Genomic DNA, 27,808 nt, shown 5'->3' on the forward strand with positions numbered 1-27,808 from the left:
CCCGCACCCCGCCACTCCTCCACGAGCTGGACTGGAGCCCTCCCTTACCTCCTCCCTGCCTACCTTCCACTCTCCCACTATCACCTGCCTGATCCGGGTCCGAGATGGGGACCACCCACCAGATCATAATCAGGGAACAGGGCCAAGTTGCCAGGGCCCCCACAGGCCCTCACAGGGAGTCAGGGGTCAGCAGGGCAGGCGGGCACTGGGCTCAGTCTTTGCTGTAGCCAGGCGGCTTGACAGAGACCTGATCACTGTGTAATGTGTAAGGGGGTAACCAAGGACCGAGGGCTCCAGCATCTTATCCTAGCCCTCAGAAAAGGGGAATGAACATGAGTCCCTGGCCCTTGGTCTCCTGCAGACCAGAGATAGGTCACTGGAGCCTTTCTCCCTTGACTCCCCACTGTACCCTAGCTTCTCCAGAGGGTTTTAGCCTCCCTGACAGAGAGGGATAATGGCTTGTTCCCAGGGGCACTTGTCCAGGTGGGCAGAGCTCACAGGCTAGCATAGGTGGGAGTTGGGGCATCCCTGCTTTCCTGGGGCCATATGTCGCTCCAAGGGTGCTCTGAGCCTTTCACATTCCTGGGGTTCCCAAACTGCCTTGTGGCTGACATTTAGTTTGGGGTCAAGGGGTGGGGAGCATGAGATATGAGAGTTTGGCCTATCTGCCCCATGCCATTGTTAGGTCTATTCCATGGATCTCCTGGCCCCCAGTTAGATAGTGTCTCTTCCTTCAAGTTCCTTCCAGGTCAGCCTGACAGGAGCCTGGATGACTCTTATGTTTCTGTCTGGGGCATTAATGACAAGTCTGCATTCGTTGAGTATTTACAGTGCCAAGTGCTTCACAATGACCTTTTGGGGTAGGGACTATTATCATCCCCACTTCTCAGATGGTAACTAGGCAGGCTGGTTGAGTTCCTGAATCACTGAAAATGAAGAGCTGGGATTCAAATCCAGGTCCCCCTCTCATGACTTCAGTGAGGAGGGTGGTGCCAGGCCCAGCCCCCTGGGGAACCCACCCCAGGGCAGGTGGGGCCAGAGGTGCTGCCCACTAGTGTTCTGTCAAATCCATTACACTGTGTATCCAATCCCACTGCCTCTCATCTGTCAGCAAATGTTCCCCCTCTTGTATCATCCATTTTCCTCTTTTACTTGATCATTTGCATCAGCAACCAAACATATTACACTTTCTTCTATTTTAAAAACAAACTTCCATTCTTGATTCCATTCCCCTCCAGCTGTTGTATTCTGGCTGGGAGCCCAGGTCTGGGAGCAGGTGTGGCTGAGCAGATCAGGAAGGCTCAAAAGCTGGGTCCAATTTACCTCCAAGCCTGCTCCACTCAGCCTTCTCCATCTCAGATACACAGAGCAACTCCATCCTTCCAGCTGCTCAGGCTGTAACCACACAGTCACCTTGGGCTCTATCTTCAGAGTATATCTGGCATCTTCTACCTACTCTGGGGCAAGCTTCCCCCTCAGCTGCCACATGGATGCTTGCCCCTCCCTGTTCCCATCCATGCCTGCCTCATCCCCGCAGCCAGAGGAACCTTTCAAAAGTCACATCTTGCCGTTCTTTAGCTCCAAATCCTCCCAGACCTTCCTGTCACAGGAGCTGAGTGTTAAAACCATGTCCTTGCTGAGTCCTTGATGACCTCATGCCATCCGACCCTCCCATGGCTCCAGCAACTCAGTTTCCTTGCTGTTTTTGGAATATCCTGGCCTAGTCTTGCCTTGGGACCTCTCCTTACTCCTAAGGAGCCGGAACCAGGACAGGAGGAATCAGCTGACCACATAAGAGCAAGGGCAACCCCTGTCCATCTCTGCCAAATCTCAGCACAAAACACACTGAAGTCAGGTCCTCAGTTACTTCTCTGGCATTTTATTTTGGTCTCAAGCTCCAAGGAAGCTGGCCCTAGGAAGCCTCTGACAGGCCTGGTACAGCTATGGAAAGCCATGTGCTGGACAGGTTGGTGAACCCGCAGTGAAGAACCCTATCTGTTTCTCCCCGCTGAAGGAATTGAGCAGGGGGTGGAGCACTTGGCCTCCAGGCCTCTTTCCTCAAGTACAAACAGCATACAGCTTTTGGAGCTATAATCACTGCAGCTGTCCCTAGCTAACAGTGAGGACACAATGGCCTGGCTTTGAGGGGTGTGGGACAGGGAAGCCCAGCCACACTTGTCATTTTCTTGTGCGGGGAAATGGGCACCAGGAGTGGGGTGGGCAGGAGGCCACATCCTGAATGAAAGGGACAGCCTAGGTTATTCCTACTCTTTTGCCTGCAGCCCCATGGGGCCTCAGCTGAGGTGGCAGCCATACGGGTGCTTGCAGAAGACACCTCCACTTCAACTCCAAACCTGAGGATCACCCAACTTAAACACAACAGGCTCTGGCTCTGCTGCACTTTAATAAGTATCCTGCCCCTCTCAAGTCAGGTCACCCTTAGGCCCTGGCTGGCTGCCCCATGGACTCCAGCTGGCCACCCTCTAGTCACAGGAGCCGTCCTTCCAGCCATCACGCCAGCGCTCATCCACTTTGGAGCAGTCGAAGTCTGGCTTGCCTAGCTTGCGGTTCACCTCGTTGTGCAGGCGGCACAGCCACTGGGTTAAACATGTCCGTGTGCTCGTGTCTGGTTGGTTCCTGCATATCCTGTATGGGGGAGCACATGGAAGATGGAGGTAGGCAGAGGTCCCACTGTCCCTGCCCCACCAACTCCCTGCCTGCTCAATCCAGGGAGGAGAAATGGGATGCTGCTGTGAGATACACCCATGAGTGTCCCTCATGCTCTGAGAAACTTAATTCCCAGAACAGGGCTGACCCTGCATCCAGGTACCATGAACTTAGGCCTGCTCAAAACCCCACTTAGGGAGCTTGGCAAATTCTGACAAGAGCCCAGGGCAAGACATTAAGGCATAGGCCAAGCAACTTTACAACCTCGTAACAATCAGGAAGCCTCACCCCAGCTTCCCTGGCCCCAGGCAGTGTGGAAAGGGTGGGGCCTACACAAAGGCATAACTGAAAACCGAACTTGTTTCTTAGTTCCTGGAGGCTGGTACCTCAGTTCAGGAAGAGATTTCCTTCAAACTGCCCAGACTTCAAACAGCAAGGCTACCCTGCCCCCCCACATCCAACCCAGAAATGCTTATGGGAGCCAAACAATGGCTCTTAGGCTCCCTAATAAGATAAAGGTAGCTCTTGGGAGCAGAAGCAGTGCATTCTCAAGGTCTTGAAACCAGCAATCCTGCTCCAGAAGTCAGGCAAAGTTAAGTCCTCTTTAACCTATGGGAAGCTCCATCAGTGCTAAGCAAGGGACCTCTTGAGGGAAGACCTCCCTGCTGGCCTGTGGCTACAGAAAGCAGTAGTGCCCAGCAGGAGCCCCAGGCCTTTAAGATGGCTCAGATGATGGAATCCCCACTCTGTTGGTGGTTCCTGCTCTTGGCAACCCTCTGCCACCTCTGCACCTACTTGTCCAGGCTCCCCTTTATGACATCGATCAGGGCCCCAGGCCCAGGCTTCAGGTGTAATGCTCTATACTGCCTGTAGATGGTGCATACACAGCTTACCTGTTCCTTATGTCTTCTGCACACTCCTCACACGGATAAAACTTGGAAAATAAATGTATGAACTGGGCCATGTCTTGCTGCTGTTCTGGGGTGGGCAGATCAGGGTAGTAGGCAGCCAGGGTGTGAAGAACAGACCAGCTGTTGCGGCCCAGTTCCTCGCGATCCTGAGGACAATCTTCTCTAAACTTGCCGTCCCGCTGTGCGGAAGGAGACCAACCACGGGTTAGTTCAGTCTCCCCAGAACCAGAAGACTACAAATTTCCCCTTTTGCTCCCCGCAGCCGGAGGCCCACTGACTGGAGACATTAGTACTGGTGCCGATCTGGCCCACGTGTGGCTGAAAGCCCAAAGGCCGGGCTGACCTTGAGGGCAAGGTTCAGAAACTGCCAGCCTTGGGGGACATAAGTTTGTTAGGCACAGGACCTGTGGCCGCTCGGCCAGGACGTTAGGAGACCTGCCCGGGGCCCCTGAAAACAAGGAGCGGGAGCCGAGGGCCAGGGGTGGGGGAAGTGGAGGCGAGGCGTATGCGGGCTGGGGCTAGGGGTGGGCAAGGCTCGCGGGCCTCTGCGTGGAGGTGGTGCCACCAGGCATGTGCACCTTCTGCTGCGTACGCATCCACGTCTTGAAGTCCACACAGGCCCGGCAGGGCCGCCTCCGGGAAGTGTCATTAGCAACTTCAGGGTCGGGAGTCGGCGCCTGGGTCAGCGTCGAAGCGGAGGCGGTAGCATCTTTCCGTCCCACGCCCCGGCCGCGCGCGTCAGTCACCAGGTCCTCCATCGCCTCAGACCGCGCGCCGCCGGGCAGAAAGGAGAAGAAGTTGCCGCCGCCGAAGCGCCCCCGCTCGCTGGAGGCCGCCATGTTGCCCGCGCGATGTCTGCCGGGCCAGCTCGGCCTCCAGATGGGCCTCCAAGTCGGCCTCCAGGCCAGCACGCGCGCCGCCGCCAGAGCACGGCCATAGGAACCGGGCGTGCGCACCGCGGGCTCTGGCACGGAGGCCGGGCCCGAGCTGGGACAGGGGGCGGGCTCGGAGGCGGAGTCCGGGGCGGGAGCTGGGTCTGTCGAGGAGGCGGGGCTGAGAGTCGCGGTCCGCACCCGGGAGGAGGCAGAGCCAGAGGCTGGGGTCCCGGCCAAGGACCCGTCAGACGCGCGAGCGGGGGCGGAGGAGGGGCCGGAGGCGGGGCCGGAGGCCCGGGTCCTGGCCGCGCCCCTGGGCCTAGTTCCGCGGCCCGCGCCCGGCTTGCGTTGTCCATGGCGGCTCTCCGGCTTCCTCCAGTAGAAGAGGAGAGTGTTGTGGAAGGTGCGCCGCGGTCGCGCTGTGGACTCGGGCTGCGATTGAGGCGAAGTCCGTGTTGCGGCCTTTGACGCCCCCATCGCTCCACTCCAACCGTGCCGTGTGCCCACGGCCAGGTTCTGTGCTTTCAACTGAGGGCCCGCCGCAGGGACAGCTGCGCGGCGCCATGGCGACGCGGGGCGGGGCCATGAGCACACAGAGGGCGGTGCGCGCTAGGGCCGGGTTCCCGGGATCAGCCTCTGCGGCCCCAGCCGCGTCAACGCGGGGTGGAGCCTTGGCTTCAAAGAGGAGGTGCTTGTCTCTCGGCTCCTTAGTGCACCCAGCGGCCGGTGATCCTACACCCTGCTAGAAGGGGTTAAACCCATGTAGAATGGCATTAGGGATACCTTTGCTTCCATACGTACACTCATTCATTCCGCAGGTATTTGTGTTGTGTGTAATCTGTTACACTGTTCCAGGCGCCGGGCAAGGTGAGGAACGAGATCCAACCCTGACCTCCTTAGCTCATAGTCATGGTCAAGACAGAAACAAGCAAAAGGAGTCACGCTAATAAAGAATTACTTACATACTATGATGGGGGGTGTGGTAAATCCAGAAGACCTCTTTGAGAAGGTGACCCTTAGACAGAGCCCTGAAGGATGGGAAATCAGCTGAGGGCAGTGGAGGCCAAGGTGGAAAATGGGTCTTGGCCTCTTGTATAGGCAGAAAAGTGGGTCTTGGCCTCTTGCATAGGCAGAAAGGCCAGTGGGACAGGACCTAGGGAGGAGAGATCCAAAGGTAGGCAGGGGTTCACCAAGGACCTCATCAGCTGCCAGGGAATTGGGAAGTTATTCTAAGGACAGTGGGAAGGTACTGGACAGTTTTGAGCAGGGCTACCTCTACCTGATCCCATTCCTGTTTTGCAAAGATTCCTCTGGAGAGTCCATTTCATGGGAACAAGTGAGGAGCATGGCCATTAGGGGATGGGTTTGGGGGGCTGTTGTAGTTATCCAGGTGAGAGATGAGGGTAGGGGCTATAGAGAAGGAAAGAGGGGAAAGGATCCAAGGTTGCTGGGGGTGTGGAGCAGGAACTGTCAGTTGGGACAGGGGCTCTTCTAGGTCACTGTCTGTGAGTAAATTTACTTCTCCAGCTTCTCTCCTCCATCTTCCATGGAGGCAGGGTCTGTCCCACCTTGGATCCTGCCAGGCCGGCAGGACCTTCAGCACGGCTCCCACTGAGGTTGGGGAGTGTGACAGTTGGGCTGAAGGCACTGCAAATCAGGCCTATGTCAGCAAGTATTCATTGTCTGGGACCAGACTAGGGAGGGTTTGAGAGCTTCAGAGAGAGCTGCTGGTTGGATGCACAAAAGCCCTTGGTCCAGGCCAGGGTGGTTTCCTGGAGGGATGCCCTAGAAGCATACCCTGGAGAGTTTTGAGTGAGGGAGTTCCCAACAGAGAGCTGTTGGTTCTAGTGCAGGACAAGGCAATTTCCCCAAGTGGGGGTGATACCAATCCCTGCAGTGAGAGAAGAGGGTCCTTTGGTGGAGAGTGTGGAAAGAATTCAACACACACGGCAAAGGTAGAGTCAAAAGTAGTTTATTAGAAAAATAACACTTCACAGTGTGGTCTCCTCTCAGAGGCAGAGAGTGACAAGGACAGAGAGAGATAATGAGACAGTAAACTCAGGGACCCAGAGGGACAGCGAGTGACAAAGGCACTGAGAGGGACTCTTGTGTGTTCAGGGCCTCCTCCCTACATTAGTTCCAACAGCAGAAAATCATGCACCAAAGTTAGATGGGGCTGCAGAAATCTCTATAAGGAAGCAGCCCAGAAATGTGGGGCACTCAGGCATACCATCTGGAGATTCTAGGGCCTTCTCTCACTGCCCCAGTTAGTGGGGGGAATAATCACTCCTGATCTCAGAGGCTGCGTTTGCAGTACTTGTAATAAATCATGAATTCAGAGACTGCTCTTAAAACAGTCCTAGTCACAACCTTCCCCACTTCCAAGTGCCAGGTGACTGCAGAGATAGACTCTCTTCTTTCTGCCTTAAGTCTGCCCCCCATAGGGGAACTTCTGGGTGACCCTGTGAGGTCTGCCCCTTCCCAACACATACAGAAAATCTGACAATCAGCCCTTTAACATAAATTTCCTCCTTTGTGACTTGGTAACATTAAAAGACCTTTTTCCAAAGTAGGATTAAGCCATTCCTGATAACTGCTTGTGAACCTCCAGGGAGTTCAAAGACAGCAGTGGGGCCCACCCTGGCAGCAGGCTCTCACCAGTATCAACACAGGGCCACAGGGCGTGGGAGAGCTGGAAGGGTGAGCCAGGCCTGGCGGCACTTTGATGACTCTTCCTTCTCTCAAGGCCAGACTTTGGTAGGAGGGCCTCAGGCAGCAGTCCTAGCCCCTCCACCACATCCGTGCTCCCCCTCTCACTCTCAAGCCTTGTGTTTCTGCCCCTCCACCCAAACCTTCAGCTTAGGGTATAGTGAGGAAGTTGTGAAGAAAGCAGGTAGGGCAGCGCTACAAGATCCTGGCAGGTCTGAGGTGAGGCGTCACTGGGGAATTCCCACCAATCTTCCGGGTTCCCGGGAGTGCCTCCCCACCCAGTGTGAGCAAGGAAGCAGCAGGACCCTTCACTGCTCACTGCCAGCTTCAGAGGCCCAGATTGCGACTCAAAAAGCCACAGCTATGGCAGGCCCTCGGCACCCAGTGTCAGTACGTGCAGCAGCTCTGGTGCAGACAGAGAGGCTCCAGGTATGACCCTACAGGTCCCTGACAACCTCGAGAAGGGAGGGAGGGGAGGAGGGAGTTTTCATGGCCCAGCCCCTCCCAGATACCCCCAGCCTTTCCTCCAACAGACATTCGCCATCTCTGTGCACTGGTCTGACAACAGCAACACCTTTGTGCGCAGGAGCTGGGATGAGTTCAGGAGGCTTCATGTGAGTGAACTTGGGGCGACCTGACTTAACTGCATGATCCACTCATGACCCCCACTGGAGTGCCTGTTCTCACACTCTGGCGGGCTTCCTGTCCTTACAATCCTGGCAAGGGAACCCCACCTGCCCAAGTGAACCCCGGTGGGCATTGGGACCTACTGGTTTTGGGACCAATAGGCTGGTTCTCGCCCTTAGAAGACCCTCAAGGAGACCTTCCCAGTAGAGGCGGGCCTGCTGCAGAGATCTGACCGCATTCTCCCCAAGCTTCCAGGTCAGGCCAGCAGGGATCCTGGGAGGGGCAGGGGCAGGGGCAGCCTGGTGGGGGAACACCCTGGGGCAGGGTTAGACGGTCTGTCATGCCCACAGACACTTCCTTGTTGGTGCGTGGGGGGCGTACAGGCCGCGGCCTGACACGCCTGCGGCTGCTGGAGACCTATTCACAGACATTGCTGTTGGTGAAGCATGTGTCTAGGGCCCCAGTGATCACCAGCTTCTTTGCACCACAACCCTGGGACCTGGAGCCCACAGTGCCACCTGGCAGGTGCTTGACCACCCCAAACTCCCCACGGGAAGTATCTGGAGGGTGGAGGTGGCATAGTGGAGAAAGGGCCTAAGAGGTCCAAAGACAGGGCAGCTGAGGGACTTCTGAGGGTTGGCAGGCCAATCTCCACACTTCTCACCCACCCACCTCTTGCCTGTGCCTGCTGCCCTTTCCAGCCTGGTGATCTTGCCTGTCCAGGAAGAGCCCCTACCTGGCCCTGTGGGCAGCCTTTCCATCCACAGCCTGGAGGCTCTGAGCCTACACTGCCTGCAGCCCTTCAGCACCCAGGACACACGGGGCCGACTTTTCCATGCTCAGGCCCAGGAAGCCCTAAATGTGCTGCTGCGACACCCCTCAGGTAGGGCTGGGCAGGAGTCTGGGGATTCAATCTTCTGCCCCCAGGAGCCCAGAGGGCCTGGGGAGCTGAACCCCTGCCCACCTCTTGCACACAGGCTGGTGGCTGGTAGAGAATGAAGACCAACAGATAGCATGGTTTCCTGCTCCCTACCTGGAGGAGGTGGCCCCAGGCCAGAGACAAGAACAGGGGCAGTCCCTAGGGAGTAGTGGTATGAGACTAACCCTCCTCCCCATGCCCACCACCACCACCACCACCACTGGGCAGCATGCAGCCAGGCTGGGCCACAGAAAGCACCTGACCCAGGGGAGAGAAGCTGTGGAATGACTAGGTGGTGGCAGTAGCCTGTGCGTAGTACCCATAGGAGGGTGGAGATCCAGTGGGTTTTCGAGTGGTCCTTGGTGTCAGCAGAGATCCAAACAAAGAGGGATCTCAGAGTTGGTGATTCAGTGGGAAATGAGGGGACCAGGAAGTGGAAGCCTTGTGGTGACCCCCCAAGTACCCCACTTCCAGGGTCCCAGTTCTGTGCTTCCCGTGCCTATGAAAGCAGCCAGGCCGACGAGCTATCAGTACCTGCAGGGGCACGTGTGCGCGTGCTGGAAATGTCAGACCGTGGCTGGTGGCTATGCAGGTGTGCAGGTGTGGGGCTTTGGCAGGGGGTGTCCAGCCAAGGGTAAGGCCTTGTGCTAACCAAACCCCACTTTTATCACAGGTTCGGCAACCGCACAGGTCTTCTCCCCTCCGTGCTGCTGCAGCCAGATGGGTTGAGCATGCTCCTGAGTGGGCCAGGGCTCCACTGTGGGGCAGAGGGTGGGGAGGACAGGGTGGACGAGGCCCAAAGCTGCCCTGAGCCCCCGCAGGCCGCAACCCTTTCCCCTACTGTGCCCACCCGCCCCCTGCTGAGTGCCATTCAGAGTCGCTGCTGCACCATCACACGAAGGGCACTGGGGAGGCACCCAGGGGGTCAGGGACCCCCTTGAGAGTATGCAGAACCACATGGAGGGCTGTGCTGTGCACCCCATAGCTGGAGCAGCAGGCCAGAAGCTCCAGACCCCAGGGAGTCTGGAGCCTGATGGCAGCCATACCACCCCCAGCTCAGGGGGAAGTGCATTTGAGGGTGGGATTCCCTGACTGGCAGGGCCAGGAGGCTATACTCTTCTATTTCCTCTAAATAAAAAACTCTACTGATTGACCTATACCCAGTGTCTGTGCTGAGGGGCAGGCCTGTTGGGTCATATCCAGGCCAGGGCACAGGGATGCGGCTGGCCAAGGTTGTGATCCAGGACCCAAAGTGAGACAATGCCCAGACACAGGGAGCTAGAATAGAAAAGTACACCTTCTGCGTGTTTCAGAGAGCTGAGGGGTCCACAGGGAGGGTGGGTAGCTTCATGTTGTGCCATAGGAAGTCGAGGAAAGTAGCTGCCTGCAGTGTCCGGCTCAGCCTCTGAAAGTGCCGCTCTGGGGGACGACAGAGGCTGTCAGGGGTCCGCATAGTCAGGCCCGGGCTACTTCCTACCCCAACCTGGGGCAATGCCTACGTACCGGTGTAGGGCATCAGGGCCTCAAGCGAGGTCCGAACACCCTCATAGGCCAGCAGCTCTTCGGGAGACTCATGCCGCAGGAGCACACCCAGCACAGCCTGGGCTTCGTGGCAATGCCTTGAGTTTGTGTTCCATATGACACAGAAACGCAACAAGGCCTCTGCAGGTAACAGAGATGGTCAGATCTGCCCACTGGCCATCCCACCCAGATCAGCCACTGTCCAGCCTCTACCAGCCCACCCCAAACCTTTCTGGTCTCGCCGCAGCCGGAGCACTGTGGTTTCCAGCTTCTCACAGGCCTCAGGGTCCCTCCGGATGGCTGTGGGAGGAGGGAAGATAAGCCTTAGGGAAGGGGCATAATGGACTTCAGAGGACCCCCACTCTACCACCTGTCAGGCCCGAGGCAGCACTAACCCTGGATAACAGTCAGCACAGTGTGGGGCCGGTCCAGGGAGATAGCCAGGCCCAATGCCCGCAGGTACCGCTTCTCCTGAAGCAGGTTGTCCAGTTCTTGCTGCCTGGTGGGGGAAGGTGGGAGGATAGGGCCATAGGGCTGTGGCTGAAGGCAGAGCCACCAGAGGGCTGGCTTAGGAATCAGCAGCCCAGGCCTGAGCACTCACTGATGGTGAGCTGTGTCGCCACTCCGAGCCTATTTCCCCACGCCATAAAGCAGGGGTGATGCCAATATACCCTACCCTAACCGGAGGACATGACGCTAATGCATAGGACGTGCCAGACATATGGGTGACACTCACAGGGAGGCTGAGGTGGGAACCCCCAGACTTACTTGACCACCTGCTCCTCCTTCTTGGCCTGTTCCTCTGCCTGCTCTGTCTCGGTCACATCCTAATGTCAGACGGGGGTCAGACTGGTACCCCCATGCTGCCCTACCCACTCTGTGCCCACCCAACCCAAGCCCACACACCTTCCAGAGGATGACACAGGAGTCACTGGCACCAGTGAGGGCACAGTCATCCAGACGGTTGCAGTGCAACCCCCAGACCTTGTCCTCGTGTGCGTCCAGTGTCTTCACGCACTCGTTGTTCTTGATGGTCCAGAGCTTCACGAGCCCGTCAGAACCACTGGGTTTGGGATTGGGAGGGGGCTCAGTGTTGGGGCCTGTCCCCCAGCTCACTCCACCCACTGCCCTGTCCCCAACCCATTCACCTGGACAGCAGCTGTGTGCCACGGCTCACAAAGGCCACCTTCAGTACAGAAGCATCATGCCCCTCAAATGTCTGCAGGGTTGGGACAGGGAGGTCATGAGATGGCATCAGGTAGGGGTCAGGCCTAGTGTAGGGTCAGCTTACCTTGAGGCAGCTGAAGTCTTGCAGTGCCCAGAGCTTGACAGTGCCATCAGCTGAGGCTGTGGCCAGCACCTGGTCCATGGGTGAGAACTGGACACACCAGAGGCCACGCCGGTGGCCTGAGAAGACACCCAGCAGTTGGCACTGTGGCAGGGCCCAGAGCTTGGCTGTGCGGTCCTGTGAGCCTGTGGCCAGCAGTTTGTCATTGGGGGCAACAGCTACACTGTTGATGTCCTGGTGAGGGGAGTAGGCAACAGCTCAGACCCTTATGCTAGCGAGGGCCCCACCATACTACTGACCCAATGTGCCATGTGGTCACCTTGTCATGGCAACGCTGTGTGGTCAAGGCCTGTAGGAGGACAGGACTACTGTCTAGGGCTTTGTTCTTGGACAGCAGAACTTCGGGGAGGGGCCACAGCTTCACAGTACAATCCTGGCTGCCGGTCACCAGGAAGGTCTCCTTCAGCCTAAGGCCCAATGAGGGGGAGGAAGAGACACCTGTTGAGCGCCCCACCAGCCTTGTCTGCCAATGCACCATGGCTCAAGCCTATAGGACCACGGTCCAGACCAGAGAAGCTCTCCAACACCACTTGCCCCAACTTAAAACTGTACCATCCACCCTTGGTGCTGCCACACCAGGTGACTTTGTCCCAAAAATGGAACCCCCAGCCATAAATGCAGGGAACACCTTTTTCACCTGGGCCATGTTCAGGGTCATTCTCTCTGCCCCAATGCCCCACCCCTTTTATCTACCCAGCCCCAAGGCCACTTCTAGAAACGCCCCTCCCATGGCACCTGGGCGTGCCCCTGGCCCATTCTTTGTTCCACATCCCTGGGCTGGAGTGTCAAAAAGCAAGGCCAAAGCCACCTTCTCCTCATCTCCCTAAAACAGAACCCCATTAGCAGGGCCTGAGCCTCTGCCTCTGTGACAGCCCTGGACCCTAGCCTTGATCCAATACCTAGAGCAGCAGATGGTGCCCACGCTGTGTGTGTGCCCAGAGCCATGAGCCACACAGGTCACTTCGCCAGCCTTGTTCATCCTCCAGACACGGATACTCTGGTCCTGGGGATGAGAAGGGTGAGGACAAGTGCTGGGCTAGGCTTCCCTACTTGGGACTCATACCTCTACACCTTGGGGTACCTTACCTTGGCACAGCTGGCAAATAGCCACCCCTTCCGGAACACATCGAGGGCCAACACAATGTCTGGGATGAAGTGGGGAGAGACCAGTTAAGGGAAAGGAGAAGCAATTAAGTCCAGGAAGAGAGTCCAGGGGCATCGACTGGGTGCCCTCACCTGTGTGGCCATGGAGAATCTGGCAGGCTGAAGTCTGTAGCTCAAACACTTTCAGGCATGGGCTATTGGAGGCCACAACAATGTGGGAGTCCTCAGGCCCAAGGAACCGGACATCCAATACCTCCTCACTGTAGCCGGCAAACTGTGGGGTAGAAGGACACAAACTAGGACATGTGTGAATGGAAGGCTGGTGCCCACAGACCATAAACTGGGGAGGGGCAGTGCTCACCTGTTTCTGTAGCTGAAGCGAGCGTGCCTCATAGAGCAGCAGGTTGTGGTCAGCAGTAACACTGAGGAGTAAGCCAGCAGCTCGGACCAGAGTGCAGTGGGTCAGCTCCCGCCCAGGGCCTGACAGCTGCTGCTGTGTGTGTACACACTGCCCAGAGGCTGCCTCCCACACACGCAATATGCCTGTGCAAGGACACGGGCTGCTGGGACTTATAGGTCCATGGGCTACCCTAAGTCCCTGCTGCCCACCCTGGCCTGGCCCCACACACCTTGGTTGCCAGCTGTCAAGAAGTGCAGGTCCGTGGACTTCACACCCAGCTGGGGTGCTGGTTCCTCTGGCAACAGCACTGCAGCCTCCACACTCTGGGGACAAGCAGGTCAGAGGTGACAGACCCATCCCTAACCCTACCCCACTCACTAGCCCTGACCCCTTGGTACGCCCACCTCAAACACTGGCACGGTCCGCAGGGCCTGGTGGTTCCGCAGGTCCCAGACAATGCAGATCTTGTCCCGGCCCGAGCTGGAGGAAACAGCCACCTTATTCTCTACTCTCAGTCTTGCACCCACCACCCACTCAATCACCCAATTCCTGCCAAGGCCTAGGTGGAAGGCCACTGACCTGAGCATGGTGTGGCCATCAGCACTAAAAGTCAGAGAGGTGACAGCACTATAGTGGGCAGTCAGTATAGCCAGGCACGACCGGTCCTGTAGTGACCATATGCGGATGGCGGCGTCCATGGCTGAGGAGAAGAGGAGCAGGCGTGCAGGGTCCGGATGGAAGGCCACCAAACTATAGGCAGGTGGGCAGGGTCAGTGAGCTATGCCACCTCAGAGTGATGCCCCACCCACCCAGCCTCTGCTGCTCCTACTCACTGCACGACACCTGGCGAGCCCCGGAAGTGGTGTGTCCCATAGTGCTGCACAATATCCCAGATGCGCACACCCCCGTCACAGCCACCTGTGGGAATGTGCTTTTGGTAAGGGGACTGGTATGCCCAAAGCCCCCAGCCCATGTGCCTTCTAGCTGGCCTACCCACTGAGCTGGGGTCCTACCTGTGGCTAGTAGTGTGGAGGTGGGGTCAAAAGCCATGGTGGCCACAGGGGCTGTGTGTATTGCCTTCCACAGGCGGGTGACACTGCCCTCTCGCCAGGCCCACTGAGCCAGCAGCAGTGCCCGACTGGCTGTCACCAGCACCTGAAGGAGGATGCAGTTCAGGTGGGGGTAGAGGCATAGCTGCCCATCCTCATAAACTCAGAGTTCGGTTGGGAGGTGGTGGAGCCCCCTCCTGTCCCTTCTCTACATACCTCATCATCAGGGCTGAGGTCAAAGGCAGTAATGTCCTCCTGGTCCTCCTAGGGGGCAAGAGTGGACACACAGTACCTGAGAATAGGCTGCTCTTCCACACTAGCCCCTTCGCCCTGGCTCTCCTTGCCCTCACCTGCTCCAGGCTACGTAGTATGGCCCCCGAGGCCACATCCAAGATGTTGATTCTGGTACCACAGACACAGAAGAGGTGCTGCCCAGTCCGGTCCAGCTGGTGAAAGAGAGGCCTCAGCCAAAGGTAACACTCTGCAGCCCCTGCCTGCCCCACCACTCCGCCACTCCCTAGGCTGGTACCTGCACCTTCCCGCCCTTGTAAAAAGGCTCGATCTTGCGCTCAACAGCATAGCTAGAGGAAGGACAAAGGGAGAGAGTGAATGACCCACTCCTTGGTCCCCAGTGCCCAGTACTGGGTGCTCTCCCAGGAGTTAACCCATTAGGCCCCTGTGATTGATTACAGGCAGCAGGAACAGGGATAGGCTGGGGTCGGGGGGGAGGGTGTCTTTTCACTGGTACCTTCTTTAACCTCTCAACAGAACTGTGAAGTAAGTGTTAGTACCCCCATTGTACAGAATATTGGAGACCCAAAGCTGGTTGTTGATCCACAAGGGGTGGGGTGACAGCATAGGCAGTCCAACAGCTCAGTCTTCACAGATTCCCCAGTAGGCCCAGTAGGCCAGGCCTTGGGTGCCCCCTGCTGGCCAGGGGAGGTCAGGCCTGGGTACTAGCCCATAGCAACATGATTCTGAACATCTTCAGCCCTGAGGTCCCGCCTGCCCTTTCCTTAACACCAGCCTGGCCTGCACCCCAATCTCCAAGTAGCCCTCTTCCCTCTTCAGCTGCCTCCAGGCCACTGCACTCTCCCCTCTAGACAGTTGTTCCAATATCTTCACTAAAAGCCTTTTAGTACATCTGTTTACATCACTATCGTACCTTAAAACCCTCCCCTCTCCTTACATGTTACCAAGATCCTGCCTGAAGGGGCCACTGCTGACCTTCTTATTTCAAACAGGTTGTTCCCTGTATACTGCCTAAATCTCTCTTCTCAGATTTCAAAGGCACCTGGCTAACTCCACTGCAGGAAGGCTTACTGCCAAAATGAAACAAAGCCTCCCAACCCCTGAACCCAGTTGACCATCCAACAGAGGTGGCTCTTAGCGCCAGGGCTTCCCGTTGCTAGTACTCGTCACAGCCACTAATGGAAAGGATTTGCTTAATATGTTTATCCCGCCAAACTGCGTTGCACGCAGCAGGGCTGCATCTGTCCCGTTCCGGACACTAAGCACCTAGATGTTCAGCAAGTTTGGGGACTGAATAAGCAAAGGATGCAGGGCTTCCTGGGCCACTGCTGACCGGGCCCATCTCCTGACCTCTCTTCCTGCTCCCTGGAGAAGAGGGACAAGTGAAAGCTCACAGGTCGCCTGCTCCAGAGGTGGTTCTCCCGCTACCTGAGGGATGAAGGGTGGCGTTTCTGTCCAGGATCAGCCTCCATTCGTGCTCAGTCCGCCCCTTCCTCCTCCTCTGGGATTTCTGGTCCCCACCCCCGAGCCGGCTGCTAGTTTAAGTAACCGAGGCTGGCTGTCCCCGGTCGGGTTCCAGTCCTCCCCGAGAGCAGTTGGTGCCGGCTCTTCTACCTTACAACGCCACAGCCGCCACGACCTCGAGGGCCAGTCCGTACACATCCCTCACTGCCCCTCCAGACTCGAATGAGCACCCGGTTCACAGCATGCTCCTTCGCTACTCCTCTGCGAACCCGGTTCTCTCCCCGGACGGCGCCCACAGCCCCAGCGCCCCAGCTCACTTGGCTTTGAAGCGGCCCACTCTCGCTGCAGCCTCCTCCATTGTCGCTGCCGCCACCGCAGCTGCCACCGCCGCGTGAGGGGAACCCGTGCGCCACTCCTCACTGCCGGCGCACTTCGGTATCGTCACCGTCCACTACTGATGTGACGTAACTAGCACTGCGCTCTCGGCGCCATCTTTGCTGTGGTTAGTGGCTGCTGCGTCAGGAAGCGGAACCCGGCCGAGGCATTTCCGGCCCGCAGGCTGGGTTGCGGAGCGGATTGGAAGTGGCTCCAGCGGATGGGGTAGACTGACAGGGGACTGAGTCGCTAGCTGTCCGGTCTTTTAATGGAAATTTAAAAAGGCATTCCCTGAGAAGTGTTTATTAAAGTCATCCCAAGGGTCCTGCCTCTTCGGCATTCTGGTATTTGGGGGCGAGCGCGGTCGCGTGCGTCAGTGAGGAGACCCTTGAACCAGGCCTTGCAGCACACGGTGTGGTATGAGAAATAATGCATGTAAATGAATAAGTCTAGTAATTTCAGAGTCATTTAAGTATTTGAGCACATTCTATGTGCAAAGTACCGTTCTAGGAACTTGGGAGACACTAGAGAAGGAAAAAAACTCTTCGAGTAGCCTGCTAGTTAGATGAGGGCTGAGTGGAAGGGCTGTGGAATCAGCGAGGAATGGAGCAAAGTTCAGGGGCTTCAATTTTAAATGGGGTGGTGGAGGAGGCTTCATGGAGGTGACATCTGTGCAAAAACCTGAAGTAGGTGAAGCAAGGAGCCATGTGGTTATTGTCGACTGAAAAATAATATCCACGGTGTTTCATCACCAAAAGAATTTATTTGGGAAAAAAAAAGACTGCAACCCATAACATACAGACATGGCAAACCACGTGCACATTAAGACCGGCCTGCCAAGAAGGAGGAGTATTTAAATAATGGAAAAAAGTTAATGGAAGAGGAAATTGGAACCATAGAGCTTTTTTATAAACAAGAGTTCTTACTGTAGGGTTTTTGCCATTACGCAGAGCGCGAGATCTTCCATAAGCCCTAGGTCTTCTCATACACCGTCCTCACTGATTATGTTTGCTTAAAGTTCCAGTTCATCTTTATCATCTAGAGGAACAGTGCTTCAAGCTAAGGGAACAGCCAGTGCACAGGTCTGGCCTTAGGAGAAGCAACAGAAGTTCCTGTGGTTGCAGGGAATGAGTAAGAAAGAGAATATAAGGGCAGATGGTCAGAGATAATGGGGTTCCTCGTGAATCACTGTGAGGAGTTGGGTTTTAATCAGCTCAGAGTTTTGAGCCATTGGTGCTATTGGCTATGAAGGTGGGAAGCAGACTGGTAGAAAGTAACTGGGAAAGAGACTGGGAAAACTTCTGCTAGGAGACATTCATTTTGAGTAGAAAGAAGCCAGACAAGAGTGAAGGGAAGAGCTTTCAGGCAGGGGGTATAGCCAGTAAGAAGACACAGTGGTGGGAAAGGACTTGGAGAGGGGGACAAGAATAGGGAGAAAGACCAAAGTATCCCCACGGAGTGAAGGCGTAGTGCCTGGAGAGGTGGGGAGGGGGGCGGCAAATGAGATAAGGCTGTGAGGCCAGCAAGCACGGAGACGGCCGGGATCTGGCGAGCACTCGCGTTTATTTACTTCTATATTTAAACGCCACTTTGGCTCTGGCCCCCCCACACTTCAGCCTCAATGCTGTTTTCTGGGGTGGCCTCAGCCTCCTCTTGCCTAGTGCTCACGAGCAGGGTGTCATCCTCCAGGAAGTCTCCTAGCTGGGCCAGCTGCCGGTGGATGAGGTTGGTAGTACGGTGTAACTTGCGCAAGCGCTGTAGCAGGCACAGCACCAGGGTCCGGCTGTGCTCCTGGCGCTGGCCCCAGGCCTCGCGCAGCTGGCGGTAGCAGTTGTGGCGTGCACGTTCTGCTGGGCCCAGGGTGGCCCCGCAGCCCAGGGGGCAGCGCTGCTGGATACCATGTAGGCATTGCTGCCGGTGCTCAGTCAAGACCCCCCGCGGCACCTGCTCGGTGCAGCCCTCGTTGGGGCAGGCCATCAGCTCGAAAGGGCATGAGTCCTGGTGCCCCTTGCGATGGGCCAGGGGGCACGTCACCAAGCAGCCAGCTTCAGCGTTCTTGCACTGGGGGTGGGGAGAGCACCCTGTGAGCCAAACCAGGTTGGGCAAGAAACAGTGGACTAACTGGGAGCCTCCCAGGCTCTTATGGCACCAATGACGTGGTGGAGAGAGAGGAGCAGTTGGGCAAATGCTTGGAAGTGGGAAGAATCTAGATTTCTGAGAGGAGGGGGGTCTGGCCCTGAGGCTTACAAAACAGGAAGGTACATGGCTGGATTCGTCTAGCAAGTCGTATACCAGGCTATTTCTTTCTTTCTTTTTTTTTTTTGGACCTCCATTTCCTCATCTATAGAATTAGGTAGACTTACGGAGATTACTTTGTAAATTATATAAATGTCTAACCACTATGCTGTATACTAAAAAGTGTTGAATGTCAACTCTAATTGAAAAAAAAAAAAAAATTATAGAGGGCAGGAGAGTAATAGCCAGCACAGTAAACAACTCATTTTCTAAACATTTTCTATAATCCCCATTTTGAGGCCCCAAGGGCTCAGAGAAGTTAGGTAACTTGCCCAGAGTTTCACAGTAGGTAAAGGGTAGAGATGAGACATTTCAGCCAGGTCTGATACCCCCAAGGCTGCTGTCTTGCTGAAGCAGAAATCATCCCTTCGAGGATGGGATTCCCCTTATCCCCTTCTCCTGGCTCTGCCCCAACTCCCAAAGAGACAAGGAGGGTGGTGGCGGTGGGTGCTTTGAGCTACCTTGACTTCTAGGCGGCCAATGGTCCTCTGGAGCTTATTCACATGGACCATCTTTTTCCGTTTCACCTCTTTCCTGCAGCACGGACAGGTCTTTTGTCTAGGAGGCATGGGTGGGGGTATATTGGGATTGGGGAGGTAGCAAGTGGCAGCAACATGCCTCTGGTCTTCCCTTCTCTCTAGCTGTTAGAGGCACGAGAGGGCTTTATAGGGAGCTCTCAGGTCTGAGGCTGGGACAAGGGACTTACAGATATCACAGGGTGAGGACCCCCATATTTCAGTGTCCCAGATTTGGCAACCAAATCTTTATGGCCATTGTGACTCAGTGCTTTGCAGACCTTCCTTTCTGTTCTGGTTTACAAGAATGGCCTCATCCCCACCTTTGCCCTCCCAGCCTCTTGTGTACCCAGTAGCACCTGGCTAACCACCGGAGGATGCACTTCTTGCAGAAGATGTGGCGGCATGGCAACCTCACCGGCCTCTTGAGAACCCCGTGGCAGACAGAGCACAGGAAGTTGCTGTCAGGAGGTCTGGCGAAGAGGCTGAGATCATACCCTCCACTCTGCAAATGCCAGGCCAGCATCAGGGTCTGGCTAGGACCAGATTCCAGTCCCCCACTCCACAGGCCCAGAGGGAAACCCCAGGAAGCTTTGGGTGTGGAGGTGGGCCACATGAGAACCCCAAGTGGAGGGTTGGGTCAGCACCCACTTCGAGGGGGCAGCTATGAGCATCAAGACCTCCGACTACCAATCCCCAGCTGATGCTGGCCTTGGCTAGAGCTCTCTGAAAGATTTCCTCATCTCACTCGCAAGCTCGTAACTCACTGTCCATCCCTTCTCAGTGTAAGAATGGGGGGCCAGCTCTGGGTGGGTCTCTGGAGTTAGGCACAAATTTAAAGGCCAGAGGCAAAGAGTGTCTTGGGCTCACCATGATCTGTGTCTGGATGGCTGCTCCACTGACCCCAAGGTGCTGAGGAGCCTCCATTTCATAGCAGTAGTGCACTGACATCATAGTGGCATTGTCCAGCTCAGGCCAATCACAAGGTCCCACTGGGACCCTGTACCACCTTGACCTTGCTCCCCTCTCTAGTCACAGATGAGGAGTATAGTATCCCAGATCTGGGACAGGTACCTGGAGCCCCTGCCATAGGGGTGGTTGATACCCAAGCAGCACTAGGCCAAGAACCAAGCGTCTGGGGGCAGTTTTCCCAAGACTTAAGAAGGAATGCAGAGATTGTTCTCTTCAATTTCAAATAGTGCTGCCCAGGTGGCTAAAATCTCCAAGAGCTCAGGAGCTTTATCATCCAAGACCCATGCTGCTAGCTCCTGGGTACAGATCTGGGAAATGAGAACCAGATTCCCACACTAAGGGAAGTACTCTGTGGGAAAGCCTTCCAGAGTAGGTAGGCTCTGACCATCTGGGCAGGCCAATGAGAAACTAGCATGTTCCCAAATGTGAGAGAACATAGAAATGCAGGTTCAGTACCAGGGTGGTGACCTCATCAAAACCTAAAGACCCTTACCATGTCCTGAGAGAAATAAGGAGCCACTGTAGGCCTTTGAACTGTGAATCTTACACTCCCATCCCGGCTTGTGGTTTGCAGGCCCAGCCCGACTCCCATCAAGCTCAAGGTGAAAGGTACCCGGTATGAGACCTTCGGAGCCATACTCTAACTTCCAGACCCAAGATCTACCCCTGTGTGGTATAAAAAGCAGAGGTAGGCCGACTGGCAAGAAGAGGCTAAGGCCCACAATGGTATCCTTTATACCTTGGTACCAACGTCAAAAGATGCATTTTCCAGACTTACGGGAAGGTGGTCAAAAACATTTACATGCAGATGAGTTAGACCAACAACTTTATTGAAAGAGAGACGAGTCCTCCTACCCCCGCGGCCCTGGCGGCGTCGGCCTCAGGCTTGGGGGATCCAGGCGTCCTGCGGACAGAAAACAAGGTCAGAAGTCAGGGATAGAGGCCAGAGCACCGGCAGCCTGAATGATGGCGCATGTCGGGGCCTGGGTTTCACCTCCCCACATCGAAAAGTGGGCGGTGAGCTGAGTCCCCCGGTGGCTCTGGGCGCCGAATCTCACCTACGGCCACAGCCAAAGCCGCAGGTGATTTTCAACCAACGCCGATCTCCGCCCACCACCCAGCGATGAATAGGGAACGGCGAGGAGAGTGGTAGGACCTACCTGCAAATGGAGAGGGCCCAACGCATACGGGAGCGGCACTTATAGCAGTTCCGACGTCACACAGATTCTGGGCCGTGGACCCTCAGATGCGCAGGCGCACTCCATGCTAGGCGGGTGCAGGGCCTCATGAAGCCAATCACAGGCTTCTTACAGGCCCGGCGGGGCAATCTAGATCTCGCGGCATTTGGCGCGGTATAAAAACTCGCTCCCAGACGCACTTGTTCTTCTCCGAGAAAACACGTGAGTGTGATCCTTTATGCAGCGCCGGCCTTGGCGGGAGGGAATCCTTGGACATCGGGCTGTACCCCTGAGCTGGCGTGCCCCCAATCTCGGGGGGTTAGTTCCAGTCCGGGCGGCAGCAGATGCCAGGATCTCACTAACTGGCTGGTTTTTTTCGCTCTCTTCAGCAAATGGCGGATGACGCCGGTGCTGCGGGAGGGCCCGGAGGCCCCGGGGGCCCTGGGATTGGAGGCCGCGGCGGCTTCCGTGGAGGATTCGGCAGCGGCATCCGGGGTCGAGGTCGTGGCCGGGGTCGCGGCCGGGGCCGAGGCCGCGGAGCTCGCGGAGGCAAAGCTGAGGATAAGGAGGTAGGTCCAGGCCATGCGCGTGAGGCGGGCCGATAAGCGAGGTCGGGCGGGCAGCCCTTGTCATCAGCACCTTTTCTCTGCAGTGGATTCCCGTCACTAAGTTGGGCCGCTTGGTCAAGGACATGAAGATCAAGTCTCTGGAGGAGATCTATCTCTTCTCCCTGCCAATCAAGGTAACGTGGGGGTCCTTTTTCTTCGAATAGGGCATTGGGGAGGTGCGGCCATGGGGAGTGTCAGTTGTATTGAAGACAAGGGATGAGGTCTGGTATTGCTCTGCTACTGAGGGGCCCAGGGATCCAAGTTTGAGAGGTTGGTTGTTCGAGTGCATGAGTTTTCCATCTCTGATGTCGGGTAATCAACCTGGAGAGGAAAAGCTGGACAAGTGGAATACCAGTTTTATTAGCAAGCCAGGTGGAGATTCCCAATGACTTGTTCACAGGCGGTTTTTAGTGTAAGTGTTTTTGTCACAAATCTCTTTCAGGAATCTGAGATCATTGACTTTTTCTTGGGAGCATCTCTCAAAGACGAGGTTTTGAAGATTATGCCCGTGCAAAAGCAGACCCGTGCTGGTCAGAGGACCCGGTTCAAGGTATCCCAGCTATCTTGTCTTAATGGGCTATTTCTGCCAAGGGGCTTTGTAAGACTCTCCCAGCTCTGCATAGTTACACTTGTTTTCATACGTGTAACTTTCGTAATGGGGAGAGAGAGAAAGGATCTCCTCAAGATCTCAGATTGGTCTCATTGTGGCCTCTCCTTCCTTGAGGGGCACAACAAGCCCTGGGCAGTGTTTACTGATAATTGTGTAAGCTAGTGGACCACCAGCCACTTCAGTCTCTTCACAGGCATTTGTTGCCATTGGGGACTACAATGGACATGTCGGTTTGGGTGTCAAGTGCTCCAAGGAGGTAGCCACTGCCATCCGTGGGGCTATCATCCTGGCCAAGCTCTCCATTGTCCCTGTGCGGCGAGGCTACTGGGGGAACAAGATCGGCAAGCCCCACACCGTCCCTTGCAAGGTAGGCTCAGTGGTAGTGATTGATGGGACTTGGGCAGTGGTAGGCTCCTTCCAGCCTTAGTCTTCTGATTCCCTCATCCCTTTCAGGTGACTGGCCGCTGTGGCTCTGTACTGGTGCGCCTCATCCCTGCCCCCAGGGGCACTGGCATTGTCTCAGCCCCTGTGCCCAAGAAGCTGTTGATGATGGCAGGTATTGATGACTGCTACACCTCAGCCAGGGGCTGCACTGCCACCCTGGGTAACTTTGGTAGGTATCCAACGTACAAGTTCTGGCCTTTCTTCGTTCTGCTTTATCAAACCTAGTATGAAGTTGGTGTATTTTCAGAGGAAAACTTAAAATGCATGGCAGACCAACCCAAAGTGGGCTCTCTTAAGAGTGCAACAGGGGGTCTTCTGTCTGCACCTGGGGTCTTGTTTCAGGTGAATCCACCGATCTTCTGATATTTTCTATTTTCTAGCCAAGGCCACATTTGATGCCATCTCTAAGACCTACAGCTATCTCACCCCTGACCTCTGGAAAGAGACCGTGTTCACCAAGTCTCCCTATCAGGTAGTGCCTGCCTGCTAACTCAGCCTAGATAAGTAGAGGGTGATAGTATATTTGGCTACAACTAAAACCTTGTGTCTTTCTAGGAATTCACTGACCATCTTGTAAAGACCCACACTAGAGTTTCTGTGCAGAGGACCCAGGCTCCAGCAGTGGCTACCACATAATTTTATACAAGAGAAATAAAGTGAATTAAATCTGTTAATAGTTGCTTTCTATTTATTTCATGAGCATAGTGGTGGCTGAAATTAGTAGATGGGGCCAATCAGATGAAGAATTATAAAGCTCATCAATGTGTCCAGGTTGAGGGCTGAAAATGACACCAAAAAGACGTTTCACAATTTTTTATTTTAGTAATAGTGACAGTCATGTGATGGGGGCTCAAGAAGCTACTCAGGCAGCAGTAGCTTCTTTAGCAGCTTTTCTCTCTGCTAGCATTCTCTGCTTCTGTTTTGCCAGGCACTTCCTGGCAGAATAATGGGCTCCCAGGTCGTGATCTGGAGAAAGAAATGGGGAGAGGAAAGTCATGGACCACTTCTGCCACGATGGGAAGAGGGGTCTTTATACCAATTCCAATTACACCCACATAAAAGCTGACTAATTAGCCTTGAGCAGTAATATTTGTAAAAAAACAGATGCATAGATTTGAAAACTAGTTTTAGCAAAACTTTCAGCCCACAGCCCTGTGGAGACTACACAGAGTTGGGGAGTCGGGTAGCAAGGAGGAGGACCCAGGGGTCAGGCTAGGGTGGGGCTTACAGCGGTCCTGGTAGGCCTTGGCCACCTGGGTAAACTGCTCCAGCTCCTTGGCACAGTTCTGCCTGTGGCTCTCACCTTCCCTCTGCTGACAGGCCTTTAGCCTTTCCTGGATAATGTTAACGATTTCTTGATCAACCTTGCTGAAAGATAAAGGAACAAAGATGGTGTGTACAAGGAATAGAGTTTCTGTGCAGAGGACCCAGGCTCCAGCAGTGGCTACCACATAATTTTATACAAGAGAAATAAAGTGAATTAAATCTGTTAATAGTTGCTTTCTATTTATTTCATGAGCATAGTGGTGGCTGAAATTAGTAGATGGGGCCAATCAGATGAAGAATTATAAAGCTCATCAATGTGTCCAGGTTGAGGGCTGAAAATGACACCAAAAAGACGTTTCACAATTTTTTATTTTAGTAATAGTGACAGTCATGTGATGGGGGCTCAAGAAGCTACTCAGGCAGCAGTAGCTTCTTTAGCAGCTTTTCTCTCTGCTAGCATTCTCTGCTTCTGTTTTGCCAGGCACTTCCTGGCAGAATAATGGGCTCCCAGGTCGTGATCTGGAGAAAGAAATGGGGAGAGGAAAGTCATGGACCACTTCTGCCACGATGGGAAGAGGGGTCTTTATACCAATTCCAATTACACCCCCATAAAAGCTGACTAATTAGCCTTGAGCAGTAATATTTGTAAAAAAACAGATGCATAGATTTGAAAACTAGTTTTAGCAAAACTTTCAGCCCACAGCCCTGTGGAGACTACACAGAGTTGGGGAGTCGGGTAGCAAGGAGGAGGACCCAGGGGTCAGGCTAGGGTGGGGCTTACAGCGGTCCTGGTAGGCCTTGGCCACCTGGGTAAACTGCTCCAGCTCCTTGGCACAGTTCTGCCTGTGGCTCTCACCTTCCCTCTGCTGACAGGCCTTTAGCCTTTCCTGGATAATGTTAACGATTTCTTGATCAACCTTGCTGAAAGATAAAGGAACAAAGATGGTGTGTACAAGGAATCCCATTCCTGTACCCAGGGAGTAGAGTGAAAGCAGGACCTTCAAGTCCTGTGGTTTGACCCCCTTTATCCCCAGGATCTGGGCCAACCCCAGGAAGCATTCTTGCTGACAACCATCCCATGGCATCCCCAAGGACAGGACGTACTAGTCTCTTCTCCATTGCATTTCTGCTTCAAACATGCATATGATATCCTTTTCCTTGCACTCGGTGATGTCTGGCACACGGCGGAACTCCCGGTGGTAGTAATAATACCTATTCTTCGCGTGCTGCCGCTCTATAAACTCTGCAAAGAAAACCCCAAAGGGCCCATTGGTTTGGATGGGCTCTCAGCTTTCTCATAAGCTGTAGGAGCGGGAAGCCTTCCCAAATGTTCCCAGCTTTTACAAAGACTGGCAACTGGACTCAGGAAGCGTGGACAGGCACATAACTAGTCCTGGTAAGGATTAGGCTACATATTGATGTCTAGGTTTATGCAGAGCTTCCTGTGAGAGGCCCTTCTCGTTTACAGATGAGATTGAGACAGATGGAAGGCAGGATTCAGAATCCAGGCTCTCTACAAGTCCATAGTTTGCTACAGGCCCTGCCTATCAGCAATCCCCACCTCCCTGCCCTTTCCCTGCACAGGGAATCCACTGAGCCACCAGGAGGGATTCTAGCTGCAGTTCTGCCACAGCTGACCTGGCCTCCACATACCCATTGGTAAATTAATAAACTGGACCTAATGAGATCTGATACATCCAGACCTATAAAACACTTCCTAAGAAACTGCTACAAAAAAGAGGGAGTGGGTCCACTGCAGTGCCTTTTCCAGACCTTGGGGGTCGGGTTTGCTTCCCTAACAAAAGAGCCATCAGAGCCTGCTATGCACCCCAAATGTTTTATTGTTGAATGAATGAATTAATTAAATGCATAGATGAATCGCCTGGCACTAGTGACTAGGGCAAAAAATGCTCGGTTGCCACACAGGACTGGATGAATCACAAACTGGGCAAGAAAGAATTGCCGTGCACATTCCCCTGGTTTGGACCAGAGATGGGGGGATTTGGGCAGCTTTCAAGCGTGGGAGCTCAAGGAGGACAAGTCACAGCACGTTTAGGTTTAAGGGACCTCACCCATCACCTGACCACCCCTGTCATTTTGCAGGTGTGCAAAGGGTTAGCGGGGAACCCCTTCATTTCAACATCCGTTTGCTGACCGCCTATTGTGCACTTAGGATGCAAAGCGTGCAGGGAGACTGGGGTCTTAACAAGCCCCAGGTCACAGATGATTGCAATATGCAAACCCTTAATATTTAGGCGAGGTAGGAAGCTAGGGTTGCGTAGAGGGTTCCCCAAGCGGCGGGGGCCGGAGAGCACTGACAGGTCCTGGTATAGTAAGGGGCCTCGCCTCCTGGGGTGCAGTAGGGGTCCAAGAAGGCGACGAGACCCGCGGGTCTCCGGATGGGGGCCCCGGGTTGCAGCGGGAGGTAGTCACGGGGATGAAGCCCAGAGTGCAGAGGGGTGTCCAGGATGGGTCACGGGACCCGAGGTGTCAGGGGCTCCGAGAAGCGGTGAGGGCCCCGGGGAGCGGCGAAGACCGGGTGGGGCCCGTACCTCTCACGAGGGTCACAGGCCGGTCCACGAGGAGGTCGAAAGCCTTCGTCAAGTAGGTGATGGGGTTGGGCAGCGAGGTCTGCGGCGAAGGCGCCGGCGTGCGGCGCGGGGGTTCGGGGTACACGTCCTTGTCCCAGTTGTCTGGCATGGCGGCACCGTGGGGTTCTTCGCAGACGCGCTGCGCTGGCCTCCAACTGTCCCGCGACCTAGTTCGTCCGCAACGTAGGACGCCCGAGAGCGGCCGCGCCTGCGCACCACGTCCGGCGCGCGCGATGCACGATGGAACTTTTCCCCTCACCCATCCATGGGGGGCTTGGGCAACTCCTTGTGGCGCGGACGCCCCCTTGTGGGACCGCAGCGCCATTGCACCTGTGGCCTCCCTGGGTCTCTGTCTGTGGAGCACCCCTGCTTACATTCTAAAAGGAGATTCACACGGGTATTTATTTAGTTCCAACGGCGTGCAGTCATGTGCCAAGTGCAGCAGGGAACAAGGTGAACACAGCTGGGCTCTTCTGGAGGACTCAGGCTGGTGGAGCAAACAAATAACACCACAAAGTCAACAAAAAACACCAACTACTCTTCCAGATGACTTCTTGGATTACCCATTCCCTGTAGTCCTCTGTGGGCTCCACTATACCTGCCAGAGCCCCTTATGGACTGACTGATGCCACTGAGCTTGGGGAACCTGCCTGGGGCAGAGCAGAAGGCAGGGCTTGCCCCTTGGAGTCCCCACCTATAGGGAGAGATGGCTCCTACTCTGGGCTCAGGGCATTCTGATGGTTCCATTTTTGCCCTGAGCATTGTTGTGCCCCCGAGGTAGCTCCACTGATCAGGGTCCTGCTGGCTGCCTTCTGTGATCTCCATACCTAGCATGGCCCATGGCTGGCACCAGGGAAGGTATGGGGTACTTCCTACCCAGAGGCTGGGATCACCGACACAGAGCCATCAACTCTATGGACACATAGAATCTGGAATCACAGAAATGTCAAATCTTCAAATCATGAACTCTTAGAAACAGACATTGTCAGACCCAAAGAATCCTAACATTAGCCTGTAACATCAGACTGAATGAGGGGACCCAACGGAGACAGGGCAGAGCCCCTCCCATTGCCATGATGCCCTGACATCGCCAAGATGATGGCTTTCT

General features: G+C 55.2%; 8 protein-coding genes and 2 non-coding genes across 14 annotated transcripts in view; 3 read left to right on the forward strand and 7 right to left on the reverse strand.

Annotated features, from left to right (window-relative positions):
- The window catches only part of SYNGR3 (synaptogyrin 3), a 4,513-nt gene extending 4,386 nt beyond the window's left edge, over positions 1–127 (reverse strand). The window contains exon 1 of the mRNA XM_015590946.1: positions 89–127. Within this exon, the coding sequence (XP_015446432.1) occupies positions 89–127 (39 nt within the window). The remainder of the gene's footprint in view (positions 1–88) is intronic.
- A 1,731-nt stretch (positions 128–1,858) lies between these two features.
- On the reverse strand, positions 1,859–5,026 carry GFER (growth factor, augmenter of liver regeneration). The gene is made up of 3 exons (XM_006913950.3): positions 4,157–5,026; positions 3,561–3,757; positions 1,859–2,646 (listed from the first exon to the last, which is right to left on the reverse strand). Exons 1-3 carry the CDS (start codon positions 4,928–4,930, stop codon positions 2,484–2,486), a joined length of 1,134 nt encoding a protein of 377 aa, XP_006914012.1. The 5' UTR covers positions 4,931–5,026; the 3' UTR covers positions 1,859–2,483.
- A 1,383-nt stretch (positions 5,027–6,409) lies between these two features.
- On the reverse strand, positions 6,410–16,358 carry TBL3 (transducin beta like 3). Of its 2 annotated transcripts, none has more exons than XM_006913951.3 (22): positions 16,164–16,358; positions 14,660–14,711; positions 14,481–14,576; positions 14,347–14,394; positions 14,095–14,236; positions 13,915–13,999; positions 13,661–13,831; positions 13,486–13,561; positions 13,311–13,404; positions 13,043–13,224; positions 12,814–12,955; positions 12,664–12,722; positions 12,477–12,580; positions 11,837–11,984; positions 11,521–11,751; positions 11,378–11,448; positions 11,136–11,292; positions 10,998–11,056; positions 10,625–10,728; positions 10,458–10,529; positions 10,212–10,370; positions 6,410–10,127 (listed from the first exon to the last, which is right to left on the reverse strand). In XM_006913951.3, exons 1-22 carry the CDS (start codon positions 16,202–16,204, stop codon positions 10,018–10,020), a joined length of 2,403 nt encoding a protein of 800 aa, XP_006914013.1. In that variant the 5' UTR covers positions 16,205–16,358; the 3' UTR covers positions 6,410–10,017. The 2 variants fall into 2 exon arrangements, with proteins under 2 accessions (XP_006914013.1, XP_024903997.1); XM_025048229.1 differs by having other exon boundaries at positions 10,458–10,552.
- NOXO1 (NADPH oxidase organizer 1) lies at positions 7,526–9,649 on the forward strand. The gene is made up of 8 exons (XM_025048233.1): positions 7,526–7,591; positions 7,696–7,776; positions 7,969–8,044; positions 8,140–8,314; positions 8,491–8,672; positions 8,767–8,880; positions 9,183–9,300; positions 9,382–9,649. The coding sequence occupies exons 1-8, from the start codon at positions 7,526–7,528 to the stop codon at positions 9,647–9,649; spliced, it is 1,080 nt and encodes a 359-aa protein (XP_024904001.1).
- Positions 16,359–16,964: 606 nt separating the features above from the next.
- On the reverse strand, positions 16,965–21,308 carry RNF151 (ring finger protein 151). 3 transcript variants are annotated; one of them, XM_015591188.2, is made up of 5 exons: positions 21,164–21,308; positions 20,859–20,907; positions 19,391–19,536; positions 18,978–19,074; positions 16,965–18,282 (listed from the first exon to the last, which is right to left on the reverse strand). In XM_015591188.2, exons 1-5 carry the CDS (start codon positions 21,187–21,189, stop codon positions 17,800–17,802), a joined length of 801 nt encoding a protein of 266 aa, XP_015446674.1. In that variant the 5' UTR covers positions 21,190–21,308; the 3' UTR covers positions 16,965–17,799. The 3 variants fall into 3 exon arrangements, with proteins under 3 accessions (XP_015446674.1, XP_024903999.1, XP_024904000.1); XM_025048231.1 differs by having other exon boundaries at positions 19,391–20,907; positions 21,164–21,259; XM_025048232.1 differs by having other exon boundaries at positions 16,965–18,111; positions 19,391–21,288.
- Positions 20,975–21,101, reverse strand: LOC112481658. Its single transcript, XR_003046992.1, has one exon. It is a non-coding gene; the product is annotated as a small nucleolar RNA ACA64 (small nucleolar RNA).
- A 226-nt stretch (positions 21,309–21,534) lies between the features above and the next one.
- RPS2 (ribosomal protein S2) lies at positions 21,535–23,517 on the forward strand. The gene is made up of 7 exons (XM_025048230.1): positions 21,535–21,750; positions 21,834–21,923; positions 22,232–22,339; positions 22,593–22,766; positions 22,853–23,012; positions 23,224–23,315; positions 23,399–23,517. The coding sequence occupies exons 1-7, from the start codon at positions 21,574–21,576 to the stop codon at positions 23,477–23,479; spliced, it is 882 nt and encodes a 293-aa protein (XP_024903998.1). The 5' UTR covers positions 21,535–21,573; the 3' UTR covers positions 23,480–23,517.
- Positions 22,393–22,526, forward strand: LOC112481653. Its single transcript, XR_003046988.1, has one exon. It is a non-coding gene; the product is annotated as a small nucleolar RNA SNORA64/SNORA10 family (small nucleolar RNA).
- Positions 23,518–23,641: 124 nt separating the features above from the next.
- LOC107195829 (NADH dehydrogenase [ubiquinone] 1 beta subcomplex subunit 10-like) lies at positions 23,642–24,421 on the reverse strand. Its single transcript, XM_015590947.1, has 3 exons — positions 24,394–24,421; positions 24,072–24,257; positions 23,642–23,809 (listed from the first exon to the last, which is right to left on the reverse strand). The coding sequence occupies exons 1-3, from the start codon at positions 24,419–24,421 to the stop codon at positions 23,706–23,708; spliced, it is 318 nt and encodes a 105-aa protein (XP_015446433.1). The 3' UTR covers positions 23,642–23,705.
- LOC102882814 (NADH dehydrogenase [ubiquinone] 1 beta subcomplex subunit 10) lies at positions 24,333–26,922 on the reverse strand. 2 transcript variants are annotated; one of them, XM_006913956.3, is made up of 4 exons: positions 26,662–26,922; positions 25,214–25,352; positions 24,966–25,030; positions 24,333–24,628 (listed from the first exon to the last, which is right to left on the reverse strand). In XM_006913956.3, the coding sequence occupies exons 1-4, from the start codon at positions 26,807–26,809 to the stop codon at positions 24,525–24,527; spliced, it is 456 nt and encodes a 151-aa protein (XP_006914018.1). In that variant the 5' UTR covers positions 26,810–26,922; the 3' UTR covers positions 24,333–24,524. The 2 variants fall into 2 exon arrangements, with proteins under 2 accessions (XP_006914018.1, XP_006914017.1); XM_006913955.3 differs by having other exon boundaries at positions 24,891–25,030; positions 26,662–26,919.
- Positions 26,923–27,808: the final 886 nt, after the last annotated feature.

Source organism: Pteropus alecto, unplaced genomic scaffold, assembly GCF_000325575.1.
Source record: "Pteropus alecto unplaced genomic scaffold, ASM32557v1 scaffold44, whole genome shotgun sequence".
NCBI lineage: Eukaryota > Metazoa > Chordata > Mammalia > Chiroptera > Pteropodidae > Pteropus > Pteropus alecto.

What these genes read in the sequence shown, in the direction of transcription:
- GFER (XM_006913950.3), bottom strand. Translation starts at nt 4,930, where the DNA reads ATGGGGGCGTCAAAGGCCGCAACACGGACTTCGCCTCAATCGCAGCCC. An exon ending in GGATGCGTACGCAGCAGAAG is followed by an intron (nt 3,758 to 4,156) that starts GTGCACATGCCT and finishes CCTTCCGCACAG; the next exon opens with CGGGACGGCAAGTTTAGAGA. An exon ending in GCAGAAGACATAAGGAACAG is followed by an intron (nt 2,647 to 3,560) that starts GTAAGCTGTGTA and finishes TCCCCCATACAG; the next exon opens with GATATGCAGGAACCAACCAG.
- NOXO1 (XM_025048233.1), top strand. Translation starts at nt 7,526, where the DNA reads ATGGCAGGCCCTCGGCACCCAGTGTCAGTACGTGCAGCAGCTCTGGTG. An exon ending in TGCAGACAGAGAGGCTCCAG is followed by an intron (nt 7,592 to 7,695) that starts GTATGACCCTAC and finishes TTCCTCCAACAG; the next exon opens with ACATTCGCCATCTCTGTGCA. An exon ending in GCTGCTGCGACACCCCTCAG is followed by an intron (nt 8,673 to 8,766) that starts GTAGGGCTGGGC and finishes TCTTGCACACAG; the next exon opens with GCTGGTGGCTGGTAGAGAAT.
- TBL3 (XM_006913951.3), bottom strand. Translation starts at nt 16,204, where the DNA reads ATGGAGGAGGCTGCAGCGAGAGTGGGCCGCTTCAAAGCCAA. An exon ending in ACCTCAGCCCTGATGATGAG is followed by an intron (nt 14,237 to 14,346) that starts GTATGTAGAGAA and finishes ATCCTCCTTCAG; the next exon opens with GTGCTGGTGACAGCCAGTCG. An exon ending in CTTGACAGCTGGCAACCAAG is followed by an intron (nt 13,225 to 13,310) that starts GTGTGTGGGGCC and finishes GTCCTTGCACAG; the next exon opens with GCATATTGCGTGTGTGGGAG.
- RNF151 (XM_025048231.1), bottom strand. Translation starts at nt 19,647, where the DNA reads ATGTGGCCCACCTCCACACCCAAAGCTTCCTGGGGTTTCCCTCTGGGC. An exon ending in ATCCTCCGGTGGTTAGCCAG is followed by an intron (nt 19,075 to 19,390) that starts GTGCTACTGGGT and finishes CATGCCTCCTAG; the next exon opens with ACAAAAGACCTGTCCGTGCT. An exon ending in TTGGCCGCCTAGAAGTCAAG is followed by an intron (nt 18,283 to 18,977) that starts GTAGCTCAAAGC and finishes CCCCACCCCCAG; the next exon opens with TGCAAGAACGCTGAAGCTGG.
- RPS2 (XM_025048230.1), top strand. Translation starts at nt 21,574, where the DNA reads ATGGCGGATGACGCCGGTGCTGCGGGAGGGCCCGGAGGCCCCGGGGGC. An exon ending in GCAAAGCTGAGGATAAGGAG is followed by an intron (nt 21,751 to 21,833) that starts GTAGGTCCAGGC and finishes TTTTCTCTGCAG; the next exon opens with TGGATTCCCGTCACTAAGTT. An exon ending in CCCACACCGTCCCTTGCAAG is followed by an intron (nt 22,767 to 22,852) that starts GTAGGCTCAGTG and finishes CATCCCTTTCAG; the next exon opens with GTGACTGGCCGCTGTGGCTC.
- LOC107195829 (XM_015590947.1), bottom strand. Translation starts at nt 24,421, where the DNA reads ATGAGCTTTATAATTCTTCATCTGATTG. An exon ending in TATAATTCTTCATCTGATTG is followed by an intron (nt 24,258 to 24,393) that starts GCCCCATCTACT and finishes TCCTCTGCACAG; the next exon opens with AAACTCTATTCCTTGTACAC. An exon ending in CAAGGCCTACCAGGACCGCT is followed by an intron (nt 23,810 to 24,071) that starts GTAAGCCCCACC and finishes TTCTTTCTCCAG; the next exon opens with ATCACGACCTGGGAGCCCAT.
- LOC102882814 (XM_006913955.3), bottom strand. Translation starts at nt 26,809, where the DNA reads ATGCCAGACAACTGGGACAAGGACGTGTACCCCGAACCCCCGCGCCGC. An exon ending in GCCTGTGACCCTCGTGAGAG is followed by an intron (nt 25,353 to 26,661) that starts GTACGGGCCCCA and finishes TTTTCTTTGCAG; the next exon opens with AGTTTATAGAGCGGCAGCAC. An exon ending in ATGCAATGGAGAAGAGACTA is followed by an intron (nt 25,031 to 25,213) that starts GTACGTCCTGTC and finishes TTTATCTTTCAG; the next exon opens with CAAGGTTGATCAAGAAATCG.